This window comes from Hippopotamus amphibius, chromosome 15, assembly GCF_030028045.1.
Source record: "Hippopotamus amphibius kiboko isolate mHipAmp2 chromosome 15, mHipAmp2.hap2, whole genome shotgun sequence".
Lineage (NCBI taxonomy): Eukaryota > Metazoa > Chordata > Mammalia > Artiodactyla > Hippopotamidae > Hippopotamus > Hippopotamus amphibius.
In genome coordinates this window covers 58027130-58043907 of record NC_080200.1, presented here as the reverse complement: position 1 = coordinate 58043907, position 16778 = coordinate 58027130, and the positions used below count along the sequence as shown (strand labels likewise).

Genomic DNA, 16778 nt, shown 5'->3' with positions numbered 1-16778 from the left:
CCTGCAGCCCAGCCCTGCACCCTCGCAAGACCCTCGCAAGATGCCCGAGAGATCTAGTGACAGCGGTGCTGCTTTTCATTCTCTGTTACAATTGGAAATATTCATTAAAGCTGAGGACACTGGCTTCCAAATACCCCCCTAATGCCGTCTCCCCAAATCAAGAACTAGGATGCAGTTTGTGGCAGATATAACGCTGCCTTGCCGTGCCATTCACTCAGGAGACGGCACTCCTCGGGGTGTCAGGATGCTGAGAAAATAAAAAGCAAACACGCTATGGAAGTTGTCTTTTATGTTCATGGAGATCACATCTTAATTGTGCTAGATAGTGAGGAACGGTGATGGACTCCAAGGTTTAAAAAAATTCTTTAGAAAAACTACATCATTAACATCCATAGAACAGTGACTATTTCCAGTGTTTTCAATTATAAGTAGTGCTATAATGAGCCTTCTCATTCATCAATCTTTTTATGCATCTCGAAATTGACCCTGTTTAAGGCTCTTGAAACATTCCCAACCTTCCCTTAAAAATGTTGCAGGAATTCCACGCTCACCAGCAGGTACTGCAGCGCCTACTTCATTATCCCCTGGGTGACACTAGGGGTCTTTTAATTTTAAACTTTGGCCACCTGGCAAGAAAAACAAAATGCAGAGAGGAAGATGTCCAGTTTTAAATGGCTTTTGATTCTTGTAATAGTGAACATTTTCCCTAGATATTTATGGGTCAATGGTATTTCTTCCCTGCATTGCTCTTTACATCCTTTGCCCATGACATTAACCTCTTTCTCTAGTTGATTGTGAGCTTGAAACATCTCTCCAAATTGTCCTCTGAAGGGGTACCACTGATTGAGCAGGAGTGCCAGTTTCTTTAGGCCCTTGCCAACGATGTGCTCTGTCAAAGCTTCAGCTTGGTGGAGTGGATAGTTGGACTTAAATTTGTGTTCCTTTACCTGAGCGAGGCTGAGCCTGTTTGCCTTTGTAGAAGCCGTTCATGGGTCATTTTCTGGGAGCCGTCTGCTCCCGGCCTTTGCCTCTGCCTAGGAAATTGTATGTGAGAGTACTTTTGGTTTTCCCATCTGTATTTCACAGAGAGACTTAGGGCTGAGAGCTTATGGAAGGGAAGGCCAGCAGGGGCGCTGTCAGGGATCCGTGTCAAGCCCTTTGGGTGGAACTGGCTCGAGTTATCTTAGTTCATGGAGAGGTTGACCTTAGCAAGAAAGGAGGGGGCTGGAGATGAAAAGGCTGAAGGGAAGAGGGCTGTTCCGCAGGTGACCTGGAGTCAGAGCATGTTCAGGGGAGGAAGGTGTGAGTGACTATTCATTCACCAAAGAATGTCTGCTCTGGGCAGGCACGTGCCAAAGTCAAGGATGCAAGAAGAGCGGGCCCAGGCCTCTGTGCCCCATCCCTCCCAGCCCCTCTGAGGCCCTCTCCACCCCTCCCCATGTGGGAGCTCATGTGCCTGTGTGACAGATGAGCTGGACCAGGGATAGAATCGCTGATCACTTACTGCCCCGTCTGGAGCTGGAGCGGGAGGAAGGAGGGAGGGCGGAGGGTAAAAGATCTTCCTCTTGATAGTTGCCATCTTGCACAGGCCATACTCCCTGGGCCTGCCCGGGGCTCAGCTCTTGTTCCCTCCTTCTCATACGGGATGCTTCCAGGGGTCTTTGGGGACCCCTCATCCCCAGCTCAGGGGCCTCTCCTGGGCAGTTCCCCTGAGGTGGCTCATGGTCCCTCCCCTGGCTCACCACTTCCTCCTCTGCAGCTCGGAGGATCCAGTGTAACCTCCAGCTTCTTTCTTCTGAGCCCCATTCACCCCCTCAGGACCTAAGCTGACCCCAGGTCAGCTGGTTGATCTTTGCAGCCCAGACCTGGTTCATGGGAGAGAGCTTGGCATCTTCTGCACTGTCAAACGCGGCCTGTGCCCCCACCCCGTACCCCCCTCCTGCACCTCTCTCTTCCATCAGATCTGATGGGCAAATTGGACAGCCGTCCACTGAGTGCCCACCACTGTGGGGGCCATTTGAATCTCTCTGCGTGTCTCCTGAAGAGCCCTGTCTTTAGGCTTAAAGAGCCAAGGGACCCTCTTCCCCACTCCCCTACCACACACACATGCACACACACCCCTGAGGAGGAGAGGGGCTCAGTGTAGCTCTACAAGGAAACCATCTGTACGAATACTTTAAAAAAAAAAATTTTATTGGCGTATAGTTGCATTACAATATTGTGTTAGTTTATACTGTACAGCAAAGTACATGTATACCTGTATCCTCTCTTTTTTGGAGTTCCTTCCCATTTAGGTCACCACAGAGCATTGGGTAGAGTTCCCTGTGCTATACAGTAGGTTCTCATTAGTTATCTATTTTATACATAGTATCAGTAGTGTATATATGTCAATACCCATCTCCCAATTTATTCCAACCCCTCCTTTCCCCTTTGGTATCTGTATGTTTGTCCTGTACGTCTGTGTCTCTATTTCTGCTTCGCAAATAAGATCATCTATACCAGTTTTATTCAGATTCCACATATATACAATAATATATGATATTTTTCTCTTTCTGATTTACTTCACTCTGTATGACAGTCTCTAGGTCCATCTGTGTCTCCACAAATGACCCAATTTCATTCCTTTTTATGGCTGAGTAATATTCCATTGTATATAGCTACCACATCTATTGTCGGTCCTTTGATGCCCTCATGGTGAGTGAGGGATGAAAGTGGAAACAGGTTCTGGAAGGGGGTGTGACATTAAGAAGCTTGGAGCAGGAGGCTGGGGCACCATCAGGAATCCCCATTTTTGTGTTGCTGCTTCTTTTTTGGGTGTTAGCATCCTCCTTTCTGGCCAGGCCCTTGTTTTCTGCATGTAGCCCAGACTCAGCCTGGCGCCTACCCATGTAAATGCAGGGCCCTTCTTGCAGCACCCCAATGCCTAGGGAGAGAGGAGGGGCCAGCCTGGAGGAGCAGGGTGAGGTGAGGTGGAGGAGGTGGGCAGGCTGCTGGGAACGGTTGTGCAGGTTGTGCACTGCAAAACTCTAGATGTCATTCACATTATGGTCCAGGAGGACACATGAGCTTGGAGAAATAAAAACCACTTTGGAGGCTTTTAGCATCCAGGCCTTAGGTGACCAGGAGCCCCTGAACTAAGCAGTGGGACTAAGAGAATGTAGAGGAAGGGACAGAAGTGAGAGATATTGGGCGAGAGAACTGATAGGGTTAGTGACTTGAATGAGGGAGAGGCGGGACACGGTATGGGTTGGTTTCTGGGTGGGTGCTCATGTGATTTATCTAGTCAGGAGATGGTGCAGGAGGGGGTGGGGAGGAAGGGTGCCAAGGCCCCCTGGGACCCCTCTGAGGAGATGTTGGGAGGTGACTGGACTGCAGCTCTGGAACAAGTCAGGGCTAGAATAACAGCCCTGGGGATCCCCAGCATGTATTTGGAATTGGAAACGGGCCCAGATTAGGTCACCCAGGAGCATGTAGAACTGGACTCCCAGCTAAGGTGGGAGCAGGCCTGGGGCTTGGGGTGTCGGATTCCAAAGAGAGTGGAATTAAATAGCAATGAGAAACACAGTTGGGGGGGGTGGGGTGAGGCAGCCTGCTGAAATCCAGGCAGTGGCAGCATTTGGGGGAAAGGCAGGCGAACAGAGCCGAGTTAGGACGTGGCGTTGCCAGGCACGGGGGAGAAGCTGCTTTTTAACTCCATCATGCATGAACTTGGGAGCATCTGTCCTAACCAGGGCCTTGGGTCTGGAAGAGACCAGAGCTTCCCCCAGCCAGCTTTTCTCAGCCACTTGCTGTTAGAGCAAGAGAGCCTGGTACATGAATCAGATGAAAGAATTTTAGGTGTGTAGTATAATGTAAAGTTAGATTATAATTATTCTATTTGTTCATTCTATTTTGATCTTTGGATACAAAGGTTCTGACTCTAAGGTTCGATTAGTCTTTGTTTTGTTCTGTAAAAGCTCTAGTAGTTTCTTTTTGTTGAAAGCAGGCCGGCAGTAACGTTCATAGATGTGTTGCCTAGGGCATTTCCAAACTGCTTGGAAGCTTAGCAGACATGCACCCCCGTCTTCAGGCACTGACATCGACGGCTCTGTAAATCCTGATGTCACAGTAGACGAGAACTAGAAAAGATCTCATTCTAGCGCAGAGGCGGTTGATTCAGAGGCATCCAGTACCTTCCTGGCTCTCAGCTACTAAGCAGCAGAGAGAGAATTAGAACTCAGGGCTCCTGATTTCTTTTGTTCCTTTTGTTCAAAGGCCAGTGTGTTGAACTGTGAAATTAGCATGGTATGGGGACTTCCCTTGTGGTCCAGTGGTAAAGAATCCGCCTTCCAATGCAGGGGATGCAGGTTCGATCCCAAGATCCCACGTGCTGTGGGGCAACTAAGCCCGCGAGCCTCAACTAGAGAGAAGCTCATGCGCCACAAGGAAAGATCCCGAATGCCTCAATGAAGATCCCGTGTGCCGTGACTAAGACCCGACATGGCCAAAATAAAAATAAATACATTAAAAAAATTAGCATGGTATGTACTAGCTAGCATTGTCCAGTAAGAAGCTTAGAGCTTGTTAGGGGCAGAATGTAAGAATATAAGCAATGCCAATATACCCTTCATCCATCCCAGCGTTGCCTTTAAGAGTGTTGAAAAGGAGAACTTAGAAGAGGGCATATTAACCTAAACACCCATTAAACTGTATCTGTGAATGTATCCAAATTAGTTAATCACAAGGGGACATCTTTTGGAAGTTTCTACCATTGTATAAGGTGTGGATGTGGGTGGTTTGGAATAGTTCGTAGATAGGCAAAGAGAGTAGAGGCAGCTGTTTCAAAGCCAGGAACCGGCTCATGGTTTACTTCAACATCCTCTTGATTGGAAGCCCTCAGCCCTCATAAATGAAGACAAGGGTGAACACTAAAGGTCCTCTGCAATGTGAGGTCAGGTAGGGAAGGGGGGTGTGTGGGCAGGCTGCTGGGAATGGTTGGGCAGGTTGTACGCTGCAAAACTCTAGAAGGTATCATTTACTTTGCTGTCTGGGGGGACACACGGGCCAGGAGAAGGGAAACTGTTTTGGAGGCTTCTTTAGCATCTATACCCTTGGTGGCCAGGAGCCTCTGAGCTAAGCCAATGGGACTAAAGAAGATGCAGAGGGAGGATGGATGTTCGAGAAACTAGGAGGGAAACTGATCAGGGTTAGTGGGACCCCACTGAGGGGGTTGGGGGTGTCATGGAGTAGATTTCTGGGAGGACGATAATGTGATTCATCTGGGACATCAGGAGAACGTGTAGGAGGGGTGCAGCTTTGCCCCTTGTGGTAGGACTGCTCCCCACAGGAAAATTGACGATGCTTGGGCCAGCCTAGCTCCACATCCTGACATCATAGCCAGGCAGGAAGACATGCATATCCTAAGTGCCGTGGGTGGGAAGAATTTCAAAAACATGTAACATTAGATCCAGTAGTAAGGAAACATGGTAGAGGTATGTTGAGACACAATGAAAGAGTAAAGAAAATACGTGATCTCAAGCAAGTCAGTAAAATGCTAACATCTTTGTTGATTACAGGCAGGTAATAAAACAGGTTCCCTATATAATCTTTCATAGGAGCTTAAAGAAATGAGAGCCAACATGCTTTGAGGTTAAGACATTAGGGTTTAAAGAAGAGAATGCTTTTCACATCAAGACTGATAAGAGCAAGAGTCCCTTAGATGTGGGCAGGAGGGGTTTTCACCTGCTGCTGCTCTCACTTTCCTAAGGCCAGGCTACCTGGTATCCCCATTCTAGAAGGGGCGGGGAGAAGCCGGGCTTCAGAGAAGAACTTTCAGTATTACTGCAGTTATGGGAAGTAAAAATTCATTTTAATACAGAATAAAATTTGAAGAAATAGGTCATATTTAAATAAGACATAGAGTTTGGGGAAACATCCCGGTGGGTAGACGTTTCAGCTATTTACCAAGGCAAAGGGCGAAATCTGAATATCTCACATACGTTTGACAAAAAAGGGAAATTGTAGTCAGAATTAGGAAACCACGTAATTTGGGGTGTGTAAACAGACAAATGGTTAGAATAACAAAATCAAGGAACTAAAAGCAATCTCAATAATATGCCAATCGTTTAAGCTTTACTTAAAGTCAAATTAGAATATGAAAGCTATTTGACAATATAGGAGCAAAAATTTCCTCCCCTCCAAAAAAAAATCCCCCAAAGAAAAACATATAAATGCTCTTAACAGTGCAAAAACTCACATCTGTTTAATACAGACATAGCACTTGTTTAAATGCAACATATATTTTATACTGACCTCTGCAGTCAGTTTTAATCAAGGCGCCACAAATATTTTAATGTGGTTGGTTTCAACAGTTTAAGTTAAACCCACAGTATCGATGAGAAACTGAAAAGCCTGTAAGCTGACAGCTACACGGAGAATAATGACTCCCAGTAGACTTACTTTTGTTAAAAAAAAAAAAAATTCTCGATTACTGCTAATGTTCAGATCTGAAATGAAGAATGAGGTAATTTTATTTTTCCATTGCAGGATTTCGTACCATGTTCTAAAACCCAGATCCTACATAGACTGTTAGACCAGGAAGGAGCCTTAGCAACAATGGCCTGAGCCTCTCATTGTCCATGTGACCAACGTGCGGCTGGAGATGTGTGAGTGATGTGGAAGTTCCGTATTGAACAGAATCCCATGTATGGCTCTGTCAAGATCCTGAAGCTCTACAGCTAGCTCCTTTGTCATTCCAGCTTTAGATATTTGCCCTCTTAATACATCACTAATACATCACAAATACAGCACTGATCCAGGGAGCAGTGTATTTGCCCAGAAGCCTTGCGAACGTGGTACCCCTGGGGGCGTGGCCTGCTTCCTGGTGACTAGTCCATGCTGAGGGTGCTGGGTGATTGGGCTTGATGTGAACCCTGTAGCTTCTTCATTCCACCAGGGTGGCTTGAACTCCTTCAGCATCCAGTTCATGCAAACATGTTCCCCCATGTCCTCAGCTCCACTTCAGGGAACCAGAGTCCACCTGGCCATAGTGTTTCCCATCCCCAAGGCACAATTTCTTGCCCATGGTCCATGGTTGGAGAACATCTGCCTCTAAATCTTATAGTAACAACTGATAGTCATACATCACTGAACTTCCACGAAGCAAGACGGCGAACGGTACAAGCATTTGTAGCTGGTCTGCACCTGTCTCCCCCTTCTTGAACCTAAGGAAACCACATATACTGCGGGAGAGAAAAAGGCTTCCTGGCTCTTGTGCACTTCCGTTTACACATATGGATTATGGAAGCTGATGCCAAACCTTGTTAGTAAATTGCACTTTGGGTTACATCTCCTAACTTAAAAAGAGGTACCATATAGAAACGTGTGCTGAAACCATGGGTAGCTGACGCCATCTATAAAAGTGCATGGATCTTACACCAGCATTTCAGAGACCCTGGTTGATTGCAAATGAAGCAGAGAAAAAAATTCTTCTGGAACCACTTGGACTTGGCAAAGATGATTAAAGAAGAAAAAAAAAGACTTCGGAGGCATATCTTTGGTGCTCCTTTTTGCGCAGAGTGCAATAGCTAATAGCTCTAACCGCCCCTCTGGAGGAGAAAGTGAAATCTTAAGATCTCACCAGCTCCTTTCATTGTTTTCCCTTTTGAGATCAGATAGTAAACTCTATAATTTGCTACACCTTTTCTGACTTTGGAGTGGGGTTTGGGCTCTTTTAATTATGTAATTACATCTCTCATTTTGCACATTTGGGTAGTTAATTTTAGACATGTAACTTTTAAAAGGGCAGGCAACAGTGTCTTGTGTATTTTTCTTCAGATTTTCTCTACATCCTGTTTTATGTGTTGTTAGAGCAGCTGATGAATCACGTGATGTTTTGCTGCTTCAAAGGACAGACACAGAGACTCCAAATAACCACATAGAGGAGCATCCTGAATGTTTACCAAGCACATTGCTCAAAAACATGCTTTTCTACGGTTCAAGTGCTTTTTATGAAAGAGCAGTGTGAGAGCTGTGCCTGAGGGTGGCTGTCTTCTCAGAAGGCAGGCAGGAGTCTGCTTTTAGGGAAATGGCTACAGAGGCAGCCCAGGCGTCTCAACACTTACAAATTGCCACGAGCTATAAAGCCCTACTGATTGTACTTTTGATTGTATACTTAAAAAACAGGTTAGGACTTAGAACATAAAAGGCCCCTCTCCTGGACTGTGCATTGCTTTGATTGATAAAGACTTCATCCTAGGTTTGGAAGTCAGCTCACCTGCAGAGAGGCCAGAAGCCCTGACTAATTGGTACACACCAGAGCACGAAGCCCTGGGCACTGCTGTGCATAGAGATTTACAGACGTAGAAAGATTTTTTAAATACAAGAAAATATTTCTCAAGGTAGTCATTTAATTACAGCTATGTAAATACCTTCTCAGTCTCTCTCCCACTACAGTTTGAAGAAAAAAAAATCCAATCAGAGAACTATGGAGTCTTTAAGTGGGTGTGTTTCTGGAAACTAAGGGTACAAAAAAAGAGGATCTCCCCTGCCCCTTCCAACCCGAAGACCCCAAAATGAGGATGAGGTAGGAGGATAGGGAGCTGTTAACTTTTTCATTTCTTTCTCTAAAGGTATCATTAAATAATTTTTCTGATATTTGGGAAATGCAATAATTATCCCAACCCCAAGAGAGGCCAGAAAAGGCTGCATGTGGGGACCACAGAGCTGGCCCCTGGCTGGAAAGTGCCCTGGGGTCTGGATGGAGCTGGGCTACAGCGGAGCCCCGGGCCTCCCTTCTCATGGGCCTCCCCGGCACCCCCCCCCCCCAACTCCCGTGGTTATTTGTTGGGAAGCTGGGGGCGGGGGGTGAAAAACCAAGTGCTTTTACTACTGTAATGAAGCCCGGCCCCATCCCATATACCCTAAACTATCACTAAAAGTTTCCATTTCTGAGGGTAGGGGCCATTCCTGGACAGTTCCAGGGCCAAACCACCTGCTGGTGTTTAAACACAAAGCAAAAAGAAAACACACACGCAAAACGGAGAAGACAGACTTTGCCACAAGACCAGCCTGAGGCAGGCAATGAGGGGATGCCCCTGGTACTTACACAGTGACATAAACCAGTGGCCTTCGTGCCCAGATTAAAGAGTCCCAAGCAGGTGAGGGTTTCCAGCCAAAGTGCAAAGCTCTTGACAGACACGCCCTGAGCCCAGTGGCGGCTGGCACTTGGTGTCTCACTGATGTCAGTGACACTGAGGTCCTGCTCAGAGCCCACAGCAGCTGCGTTGAGAATGACCTCGCCTGTGCCCCTCAGTTAGCAGAGCGGCCACACGACCAGCTGCTCTTAACCTGAGCTGGCCCAGAGAAGGCCCTCAGGTTGGAAAGACCACTCTGAGCGGCCCAAGCCTACTTCTCAGCATCTAAATAAAAGCAGCTTTATATCCCCATGGTTTTAGATCCCATGTGTCTACGAGGCATGGGTCCACACTGAGAAAGTCACATCTGGTCTTTTCATGGTCCTTGACCTGAGACTTTCCAGGCACAGTGCCCTAAATACCTCTGTCAGCTGAGCAACTTGCATGAAAAAAGAAACCTGTGTTGGGGGGAATGTTTCTTTGGGTGGTGAAGTCAAAGGGGTGCCCCCCCATCCTGAAAAGTGGGAAGGAGACCCATCCCTCTTCCTCTTCTGTCTGTGTTGGTTAGAACAGCTGCAGAAGAACCTGCCAGCAGTGGGTTTTGCTTTGGAAGTTAAGGTGTTTGCTTGTCAGCCCAAGCTGTGATGTGACCTAGCCCAAGCAAATGAAGGAACTGTATGTGTGTGTGTGTGTGGGGGGGGGGTGTGCCTCAAAGAGAAAGGTTTTGGACACGTGCATCCTGCATCATCATAGCCCTGTCTGGGCTTGTTTCCTGTGTTTTCCACAACGCTAACAAAATACCGTGGTCTGTGAATCCTCACCACCGAAGGTGTCACTGAAGTTATAATGCTGTGTTCTAATTGCGTAATGAAGAGTCCAGCTGGTCTTCCCCGAGAAGGAAAGAATTTGCTTTTTCAGTGTACTCTTTAAGCTCCAACCCCACAAGCATGAAATACCAGTCACACATGTTAAAAAATACTGCTGTTTAATTTTCTAGTCATGTACTTTAAAAAAGCCGATACAATTAGAATTTTTTCCCCATCTTCTCAGATCTGCCCCTGAAACCACCCCAAAGCGATGCATCTTAGTTCTGAGTGGAAAAGCTGCTCAGAGGAAGCACATGAAGATGTGTCCCCCGGTGGACACTGGGTGTCCAGACATGTGAACAAACCCTGTGATGCTCATGGCTGACGCTGAGCCCTTACATTCTTTTTTTTCTATGAGGAACAATACGCTTACATGGCACTGAAAGCAATAAATGCAAAAGGCTTGACTTTTTTGTCCTTCTAGCATATATTTCCATTCCCAATATTGTCTATATCAGCTGACCCATTTATACCCCTGTTACTCATAATGAAAAATAGTTCTCTTGTCATTTACTGACCCTTACATTTATATACAAATGACAGACTGTAAAACTGCTGCAAACAAGAGACACTGTTCATCGATACAATACGTCTCAACTGCCGGTAGGTGGAGTACACGAGCAATTGCCGTATTGCATTAGAGACATTTTATTGAAAATGCGAAAATAGGAAATGTATTATAGCCTAAAATAAATTACATAACATATACAGTATATATTTATATCTTTAAAATATTTTTGTGTTTAGGTTCTTTCAGTCTAGGAATTTTGACAAAACCAAGAATTTAGTGTACCGTGTCCATAACTTTTTTAAAGAAAAAAACCCGCTTTCCAAAACTTAGAAAAATATACTGCACTAAATGGATTTCAAATGCGTCATTTCAGGGACTATCACATAGTGACTTAGCTATCGTTTATAAAATGTCTTGCTTTCTGGTGTGGTGTGAGAGGGGAGTAGAGAAGTACTTATGTACCGGAATTATGTGCCGCACGGTTAGGACTAAGAATGGCAGGACCAGGTCATAAATCTACTTCCAAAGTGACGATACAGCAACCTGGCGTTAGAATGCTAGATTATGACTTAAAGCTTCAGTTCACTTTAAAAACTAAAATGTAAAGTTAGAATGCTCCGTTTCCCTTGCTCTAGTGCCATCTTCAGGAAAGGTGAGTGAAAAACAAGGCTTCGGGGAAAGTCATGCCCTAGGATGCGGCAATGGGGAGATGGGAGACGCGCTTGTGACAGCTTTCACAAGGTAGCTCACGTATGTACACGGCGGGCATGAAAGTGAGCGCGCACTCCAATCTAGGAAGAGGCGCAGGAAGGGCTGTCGCTTGCATGTGTCAGTTTGCCGCTCCCATGGTACCTCAAACCTTCCCACGGGAGATTATTTCTGTCCGTCCATCTGTCCAGTGCATTCACACATCCATTCCTCAGTGCGAACGGCCACTCCAGGCTGCAGCTCTGCCCGCATGTGGCAGATGGCTTATGACTCCACCGTGGGAGGCCTCTGGGCCACATCTCTTGGCACAGCCATGTTACTGGGAAGCCAATCAAAGAAAGCCGAGTTGTCACCTGTTGATTCTTAAGAGAGATGCAAGGGGACAGGGTAAGTCCGTGGCCTGCGGGGTGGTGGTGGCCGCACAGCCGCGGTCCTTTGGTTCCAAGTGGAGATTGTCCGAGGGGGGGGAGGCAACGAGGACTACGAGGCAGCTACGTCTTTGGGGCTTTCACGAAGCGGGGCATGAAGTCAATTGTTTTGTCTGTTTCCACAAAGCAATGGTGAGACCATTCTGCAGGTCCCCACATCAGCGTGGGCATACCCAGTATGCCAGAGTGTCCTAGAAACCTTCAGATCAAGGCCTCTTTCGTTACCAAAACAAAAACCAAAAACGAAACCGGAACAAAACACGACGGGAGAGCAGATGACGCTGAAGTGTCACCGTGGCTGTCGCTGCGGCGCCCGGGCGTCCGGGCCTCATTCGCGCTCCTCCCGCATCTCCACGACATCCGTGCCCTCCTCTGCTGGCGGCATGTCCGTCATCGCCGAGTCCTCCCCCTCGGCGGCCGACTCGTTCTCCATCTTCTTTTTCTAGACCAAGGAAGACTCATCAGGCTGGGGCAGGGGGAGGGGAGGAGGCAGGGACACATCTCGGCAGAGCCAAGAGCAGGGACCCCTTTCGGAGGACTTGGATCTCCTTGATGGCTGGGGCCACCTCGCTGAGGCTGCATCTTAAGTCAGCATGTTCCTTACAGTTGGGTTACTTGGGAGTCGACTATGTGCCGACTAGGTTCTGTGTTAGGCATTGGGGTGGGGGTGGGGGGTGTCCTGTCTCCCACCTCCGCTCCCATCAGCTGATGGAGACCTGCCCCTGCCCGAGGACACCACTTCCTTGCAGCCCTTTCCAGCGGTGGCCGTGCCCTCCTCTCCCCTACCCCTCATGGCCACGTGCAGACTCTGTCTCCTACACACACACACGGGGAGTGCCAGGCAGGTGTGCGGTCTGTCGCCATGTCTTACCTGTTTCCGATAGACGTAGCACGCTGCTATGGCGACCATGGTGGATTCTCCCACAAAGCCGGCCAGGAGGGATCCCACGCCCAGGGTGGCTCCGTGTACCCTGGGGATGAGAACGTAAAGGCCATTTGTCTGTTAAAGCCCTGCTGAGGCACAAAGAGAGTCAAAACCCAGCCCAAACCCAGGAAAGGTGTAGACAGCAGGGGTCGAGATCCGCTGGTTAGGGCTGCACGGTTGAGGTCCACCTGCACCGGGAGGGGCCTGGAACGCCGGGCCCAGCCGGCTCCCACTCCTGCTCCAGGTCTCGGCTCAGCATCTGCTGGGGGAGGGGCACGTCCCCCAACTCGTGAGCCCACCGCATCCCGCCCCTCCTCTCTGTACCGTGGAATGGAGTATGCCCCGTCCCCAGGGGACTGGGAGCCCCTGAGGACCAGGGCAACACCCTTGCTCCCTTGCGTTTTTCACCTTCCCGCGCCTGCCACGCCGTGGCAGATGCTCAATGCAGGTGGTGTACGGGTCTGACCCCGAAAGGACTTTTCTAGAATGGATCTCAACAGCCTCCCCCCTGGTGCCTGGGCAGAGAGAAGCGAGGCATCGCTCTGCATTTCTAACTCTAGACATGCTTGGGGATTTCCCAGGAAAAAGCAGATGAAAGCTGCTGGACGGAATGTGTAAGAGGCAGTGGGCGCCCCGGCCCCACCCCCGACACGTACCCCAGGTAGGGCAGGACCACGAGGCTGGCGATGAGCACGATGATCCGCAGCACGGAGCTGGGCGCCAGGACGAAGGTCTTCTTCAGGGTCATCAGCCACCCGGTGAGATGCGCCCTCACGGTGACTGACGGGAGAGCCGCGGAGGACGACGCATCAGCAACACCCCGCTTCTCCCGTCCTGCCGCCTCTACCCCCCAGGCCCCGCGCAGCACACCCAGGGTGCCGGGGCGGCTGGGTGGGACCCCGGCCCGGCTGCTGCCGCCCTGGGCGGGTCACCTTGTCCTCCTGCCGGGGGCCCCGATCCCCGCCTCTGGGCCTGGGGGGAGCCCCGTCCCCACCTCGGCTCCCTCGCATCCCAGCCCTCAGTGTCCAGGCAGCGGGTTGTGGGCCGCTCCTTTCCCCATCATCCCCACCATCCCTGGGGGGCGGGGGTGCTGCCGCTCTCTCCATCTCTGCCTCCGCCCAGCCTCAAGCTCTGATCATTCTTGTCCAGAAAACTCAGAGAAAATCGGCATCTTGATGGTGATCCAGTTTGATTCTGGGAGGAGAGAAGCTGGACCAGAAGCTGGGTTTCCCGCCCACAGGCTGGGGGAGATGCGGAGGAGGGAGGCGGGTGAAGAAGAGGGACCCGGATCACTTCCCTGTTTCCTCCCCAGCATCCTGACCACTGGTCCACGGCCCGCTCCCTTGTTTTCATACGTCGACATTTCACAAAGACCTCACAACGTGTTCCCGGTACCCCCCACCCTGACGTGTGAGCTTCAGGAGGGCAGGCAGGGCACCAGCCCCAGCACCAAGGAGGGGCTCCAAGGACGGTGTGTCAAACACTGATGGGCCGATGTGGGGGCACAGACACCCTGGGCAACATTTAGGTTTGATCCGAAACTGGGTGGGGTCTGAGGAAGCGTGAGACCTTGTCCTTTATCCCATGTGGGGCGACACCAGGCATAGGCCTATCGAGGGGGAGGAAGTGCTCACTGCTGGGGTGAAAACTCATGTCCGGGGTAGGTGTGGAGGAAGAATCTGTAGTCTTCCTGATCTGATGCTGTGTTGCCCCTGCCCCAGGTGGAAGCGTTGAATTTCTGAGGCACAGGTGCTCACTCAGGTTTGGCTGCACAGACGAGATGCTAACCCCGTTGGCCCAAACCCAGCAGGTTGCAAAGACAGATGGGGCCTGAGGTCTGCAAGCCCTTGGTCTGCCAGGCGAGGAAGGCGGGTCGAGAGGAGATTAACGGCAAGTCCCACCCCAGTCCTAGCTCTGGGACCTCCAGCCCCTCCTCAGGTCCAGACTGGGGAGTCAGTGACATGTGCCTTGATCTCCAGGGAGTGCACCCTCCTCCAGGTGGCACCAAAGCTTTGCTCCCCCAGTGTCCGCCCCCTGACCCCCACCCCAAGGACCAGGCACTACAGGACAGCAGCCTCCAGGAATGGCTGGCATCTAAGAGCAGGGGCAGCTTGTGGCCTGACTTGGGAACCACCCCAGGGTGGCAGGTGTGCCATCAGCCCCAGCTTCCACGAGCTCCTCGGCCCATTTCTGGCCTCAGCTTTGACCCTGGATTCTTTTCTCCAGCAGTCCTTTTAGAATCTCAATACACGCATAGACTTGTGTAACCACCACCACAGTGAAGATACAGAGCAGTTCTATTGTCCCTGGAACGTCTCATGCTATCCCTTTGGGCTCTTTTTCCTGAGTTTGCAACCACTGTCCTTTAAGAAACAAATTATGCCTCTTTGACTTGTTTCTCAAACTTTCAACCAATTGGATAATGTCTTTGCCTCTTTTTAATCCACTGTGAAATTAAAAAAATTTTTTTTGTTTTTGTTTGGGACAGGACTGCAAATGTTTCCAAAGAAAGAAGCCTGAGGGACTTCCCTGGTGGTCCAGTGGTAGAGAATCCGCCTTCCAATGCACGGGATGCACGTTCCATCCCTGGTCGGGGAACTAAGATCCCACGTGCCGCGGGGCAGCCAAGTCCATGCACCACTGCTACTGAGCTCACGTGCCTCGATGGGAGAGCCTGCGTGCCACAAACTACAGAGCCCACGCGCCCTGGAGCCTGTGTGCCACAACGAAGAGCCCAGGCGACGCACCAAAAGATCCCACATGCCTGAATGGAGATCCCGCAAGCTGCATCTAAGACCCGACACAGCCAAAAATAAATAAATTTAAAAAAAGAAAGAATGAAAGAAGGCTGAATTGGGCATGAGGGTAAACAGGACTTTTTCTTTCATTCTGTTTACCTGGAACCGGGAAGAAGGAGAAGATGCGCAGGGGAACAACGCAGAGTTCCGCGAAGGCGAAGTCCACGCCAATGATGTCTATCAGGATCTTCTCGGAAACGTTGGGCGTCCAGAACATCACAAAACAGAGCTGCCGGGGGAAGGCAGGAAGCAAGTTTGTGAGAAAAAGGGGCACATGAGTGAAATGCGACAGGCGGGTATTATGTGATCCCGGAGGAGCTAGGAAAGAGGGTGAAGCTGCCCGAGCGGGGGGCGGCCACGTGGCTCCTTGAGCTGCCACCGCCTTGCTCTGTTCTCACCTGATAACACAGGCCCTGGCCCATGTGCCACACCTGCCCCAAAGGGAGCCTGGCAGCGGGGCCCGTGCATCTGAGTGGGTACCTGGGCCAGTGTGGAAGGCTCACCTAGGCTGCTGGGCAGCTCAGTTAGTTCAGCATGAACGTGCTTATTAATGTAATTTTTACAATTTTAACCAAATAATGAAAAGTAATGTGAAAGCATTTGGATACATGCAGACTCTCACTGAATCAGATCTGGCAGTAGGAGAAGGGGAGGGGGCAGGTTGGGAGAACAGCTATGATGGGGACCAATCCTTAGAGGACAGACTTTTTAAGCTTTGTGTGTGTATAATTGATTAAAAAACTGAATTTAAGAATGTAATGGTATAACTTTGGAAGAGAATGTTAGAAAAATGCCAGTTGCCTAAAATACTTCTCTTCTCCCTTTCTTAAGATGCAAGTGATTCTTCTCTAAAATAAAAGTGAATACATTATAAAATGAATGACAGTCGTGTAAAAACAGAACACTGAAATTTTAGAATATAACAACCTTTAGGCTTTGGGTAGATTAAGTTCCATGGAATTAGTCTGGTCCCATTTACTACGTCATGTTGAAATATGCTAAAAAAAATACCTTGGATTATAAATATGTTTCACTTTATAAATGCAATGAAACTTTTATTCTATTTTGTATTTGTCAGCATCTGGGAAGACTATCTCATTTGATTTTCAAAGATGACAGATGTACTATCATTTAACCCTATTGCCTGATGCCAGTGCTTTTACCCCATCTTTGACATGAAGGAAAAAATACTTCCTTAGATCTAGCAACTTGGAGCTCGGAGGCTTTACTACCTAGTGGCCTGGACAAGGAGCCCTGCCATCTTTTCCCACTGCAAAGCTGCCAGCCTGAAATGGTGAGCTGTCACTCAGGCCTATGGCCCAGGCATGGTGGCACTTTCACATGACACCTTCACAATGACACTGAGCACAGCACTGGGACACAGTTCATTTTCTTGACAAGTAGATTGATCATCCCTCCTCTCACATAT

General features: G+C 49.1%; 1 protein-coding gene across 6 annotated transcripts in view; it reads right to left on the bottom strand.

Annotated features, from left to right (window-relative positions):
* Positions 1-10081: 10081 nt before the first annotated feature.
* Positions 10082-16778, bottom strand: part of ANKH (ANKH inorganic pyrophosphate transport regulator) — a 136688-nt gene continuing 129991 nt past the window's right edge. For 5 of the 6 annotated variants that reach the window (XM_057708139.1, XM_057708137.1, XM_057708136.1 and 2 more), the window contains 2 exons: positions 15449-15578; positions 13342-15341 (listed from right to left, as the gene is read on the bottom strand). In XM_057708139.1, the coding sequence (XP_057564122.1) occupies positions 14959-15341; positions 15449-15578 (513 nt within the window). In that variant the 3' untranslated portion in view covers positions 13342-14958. The other variant, XM_057708138.1, reaches the window with a different exon arrangement.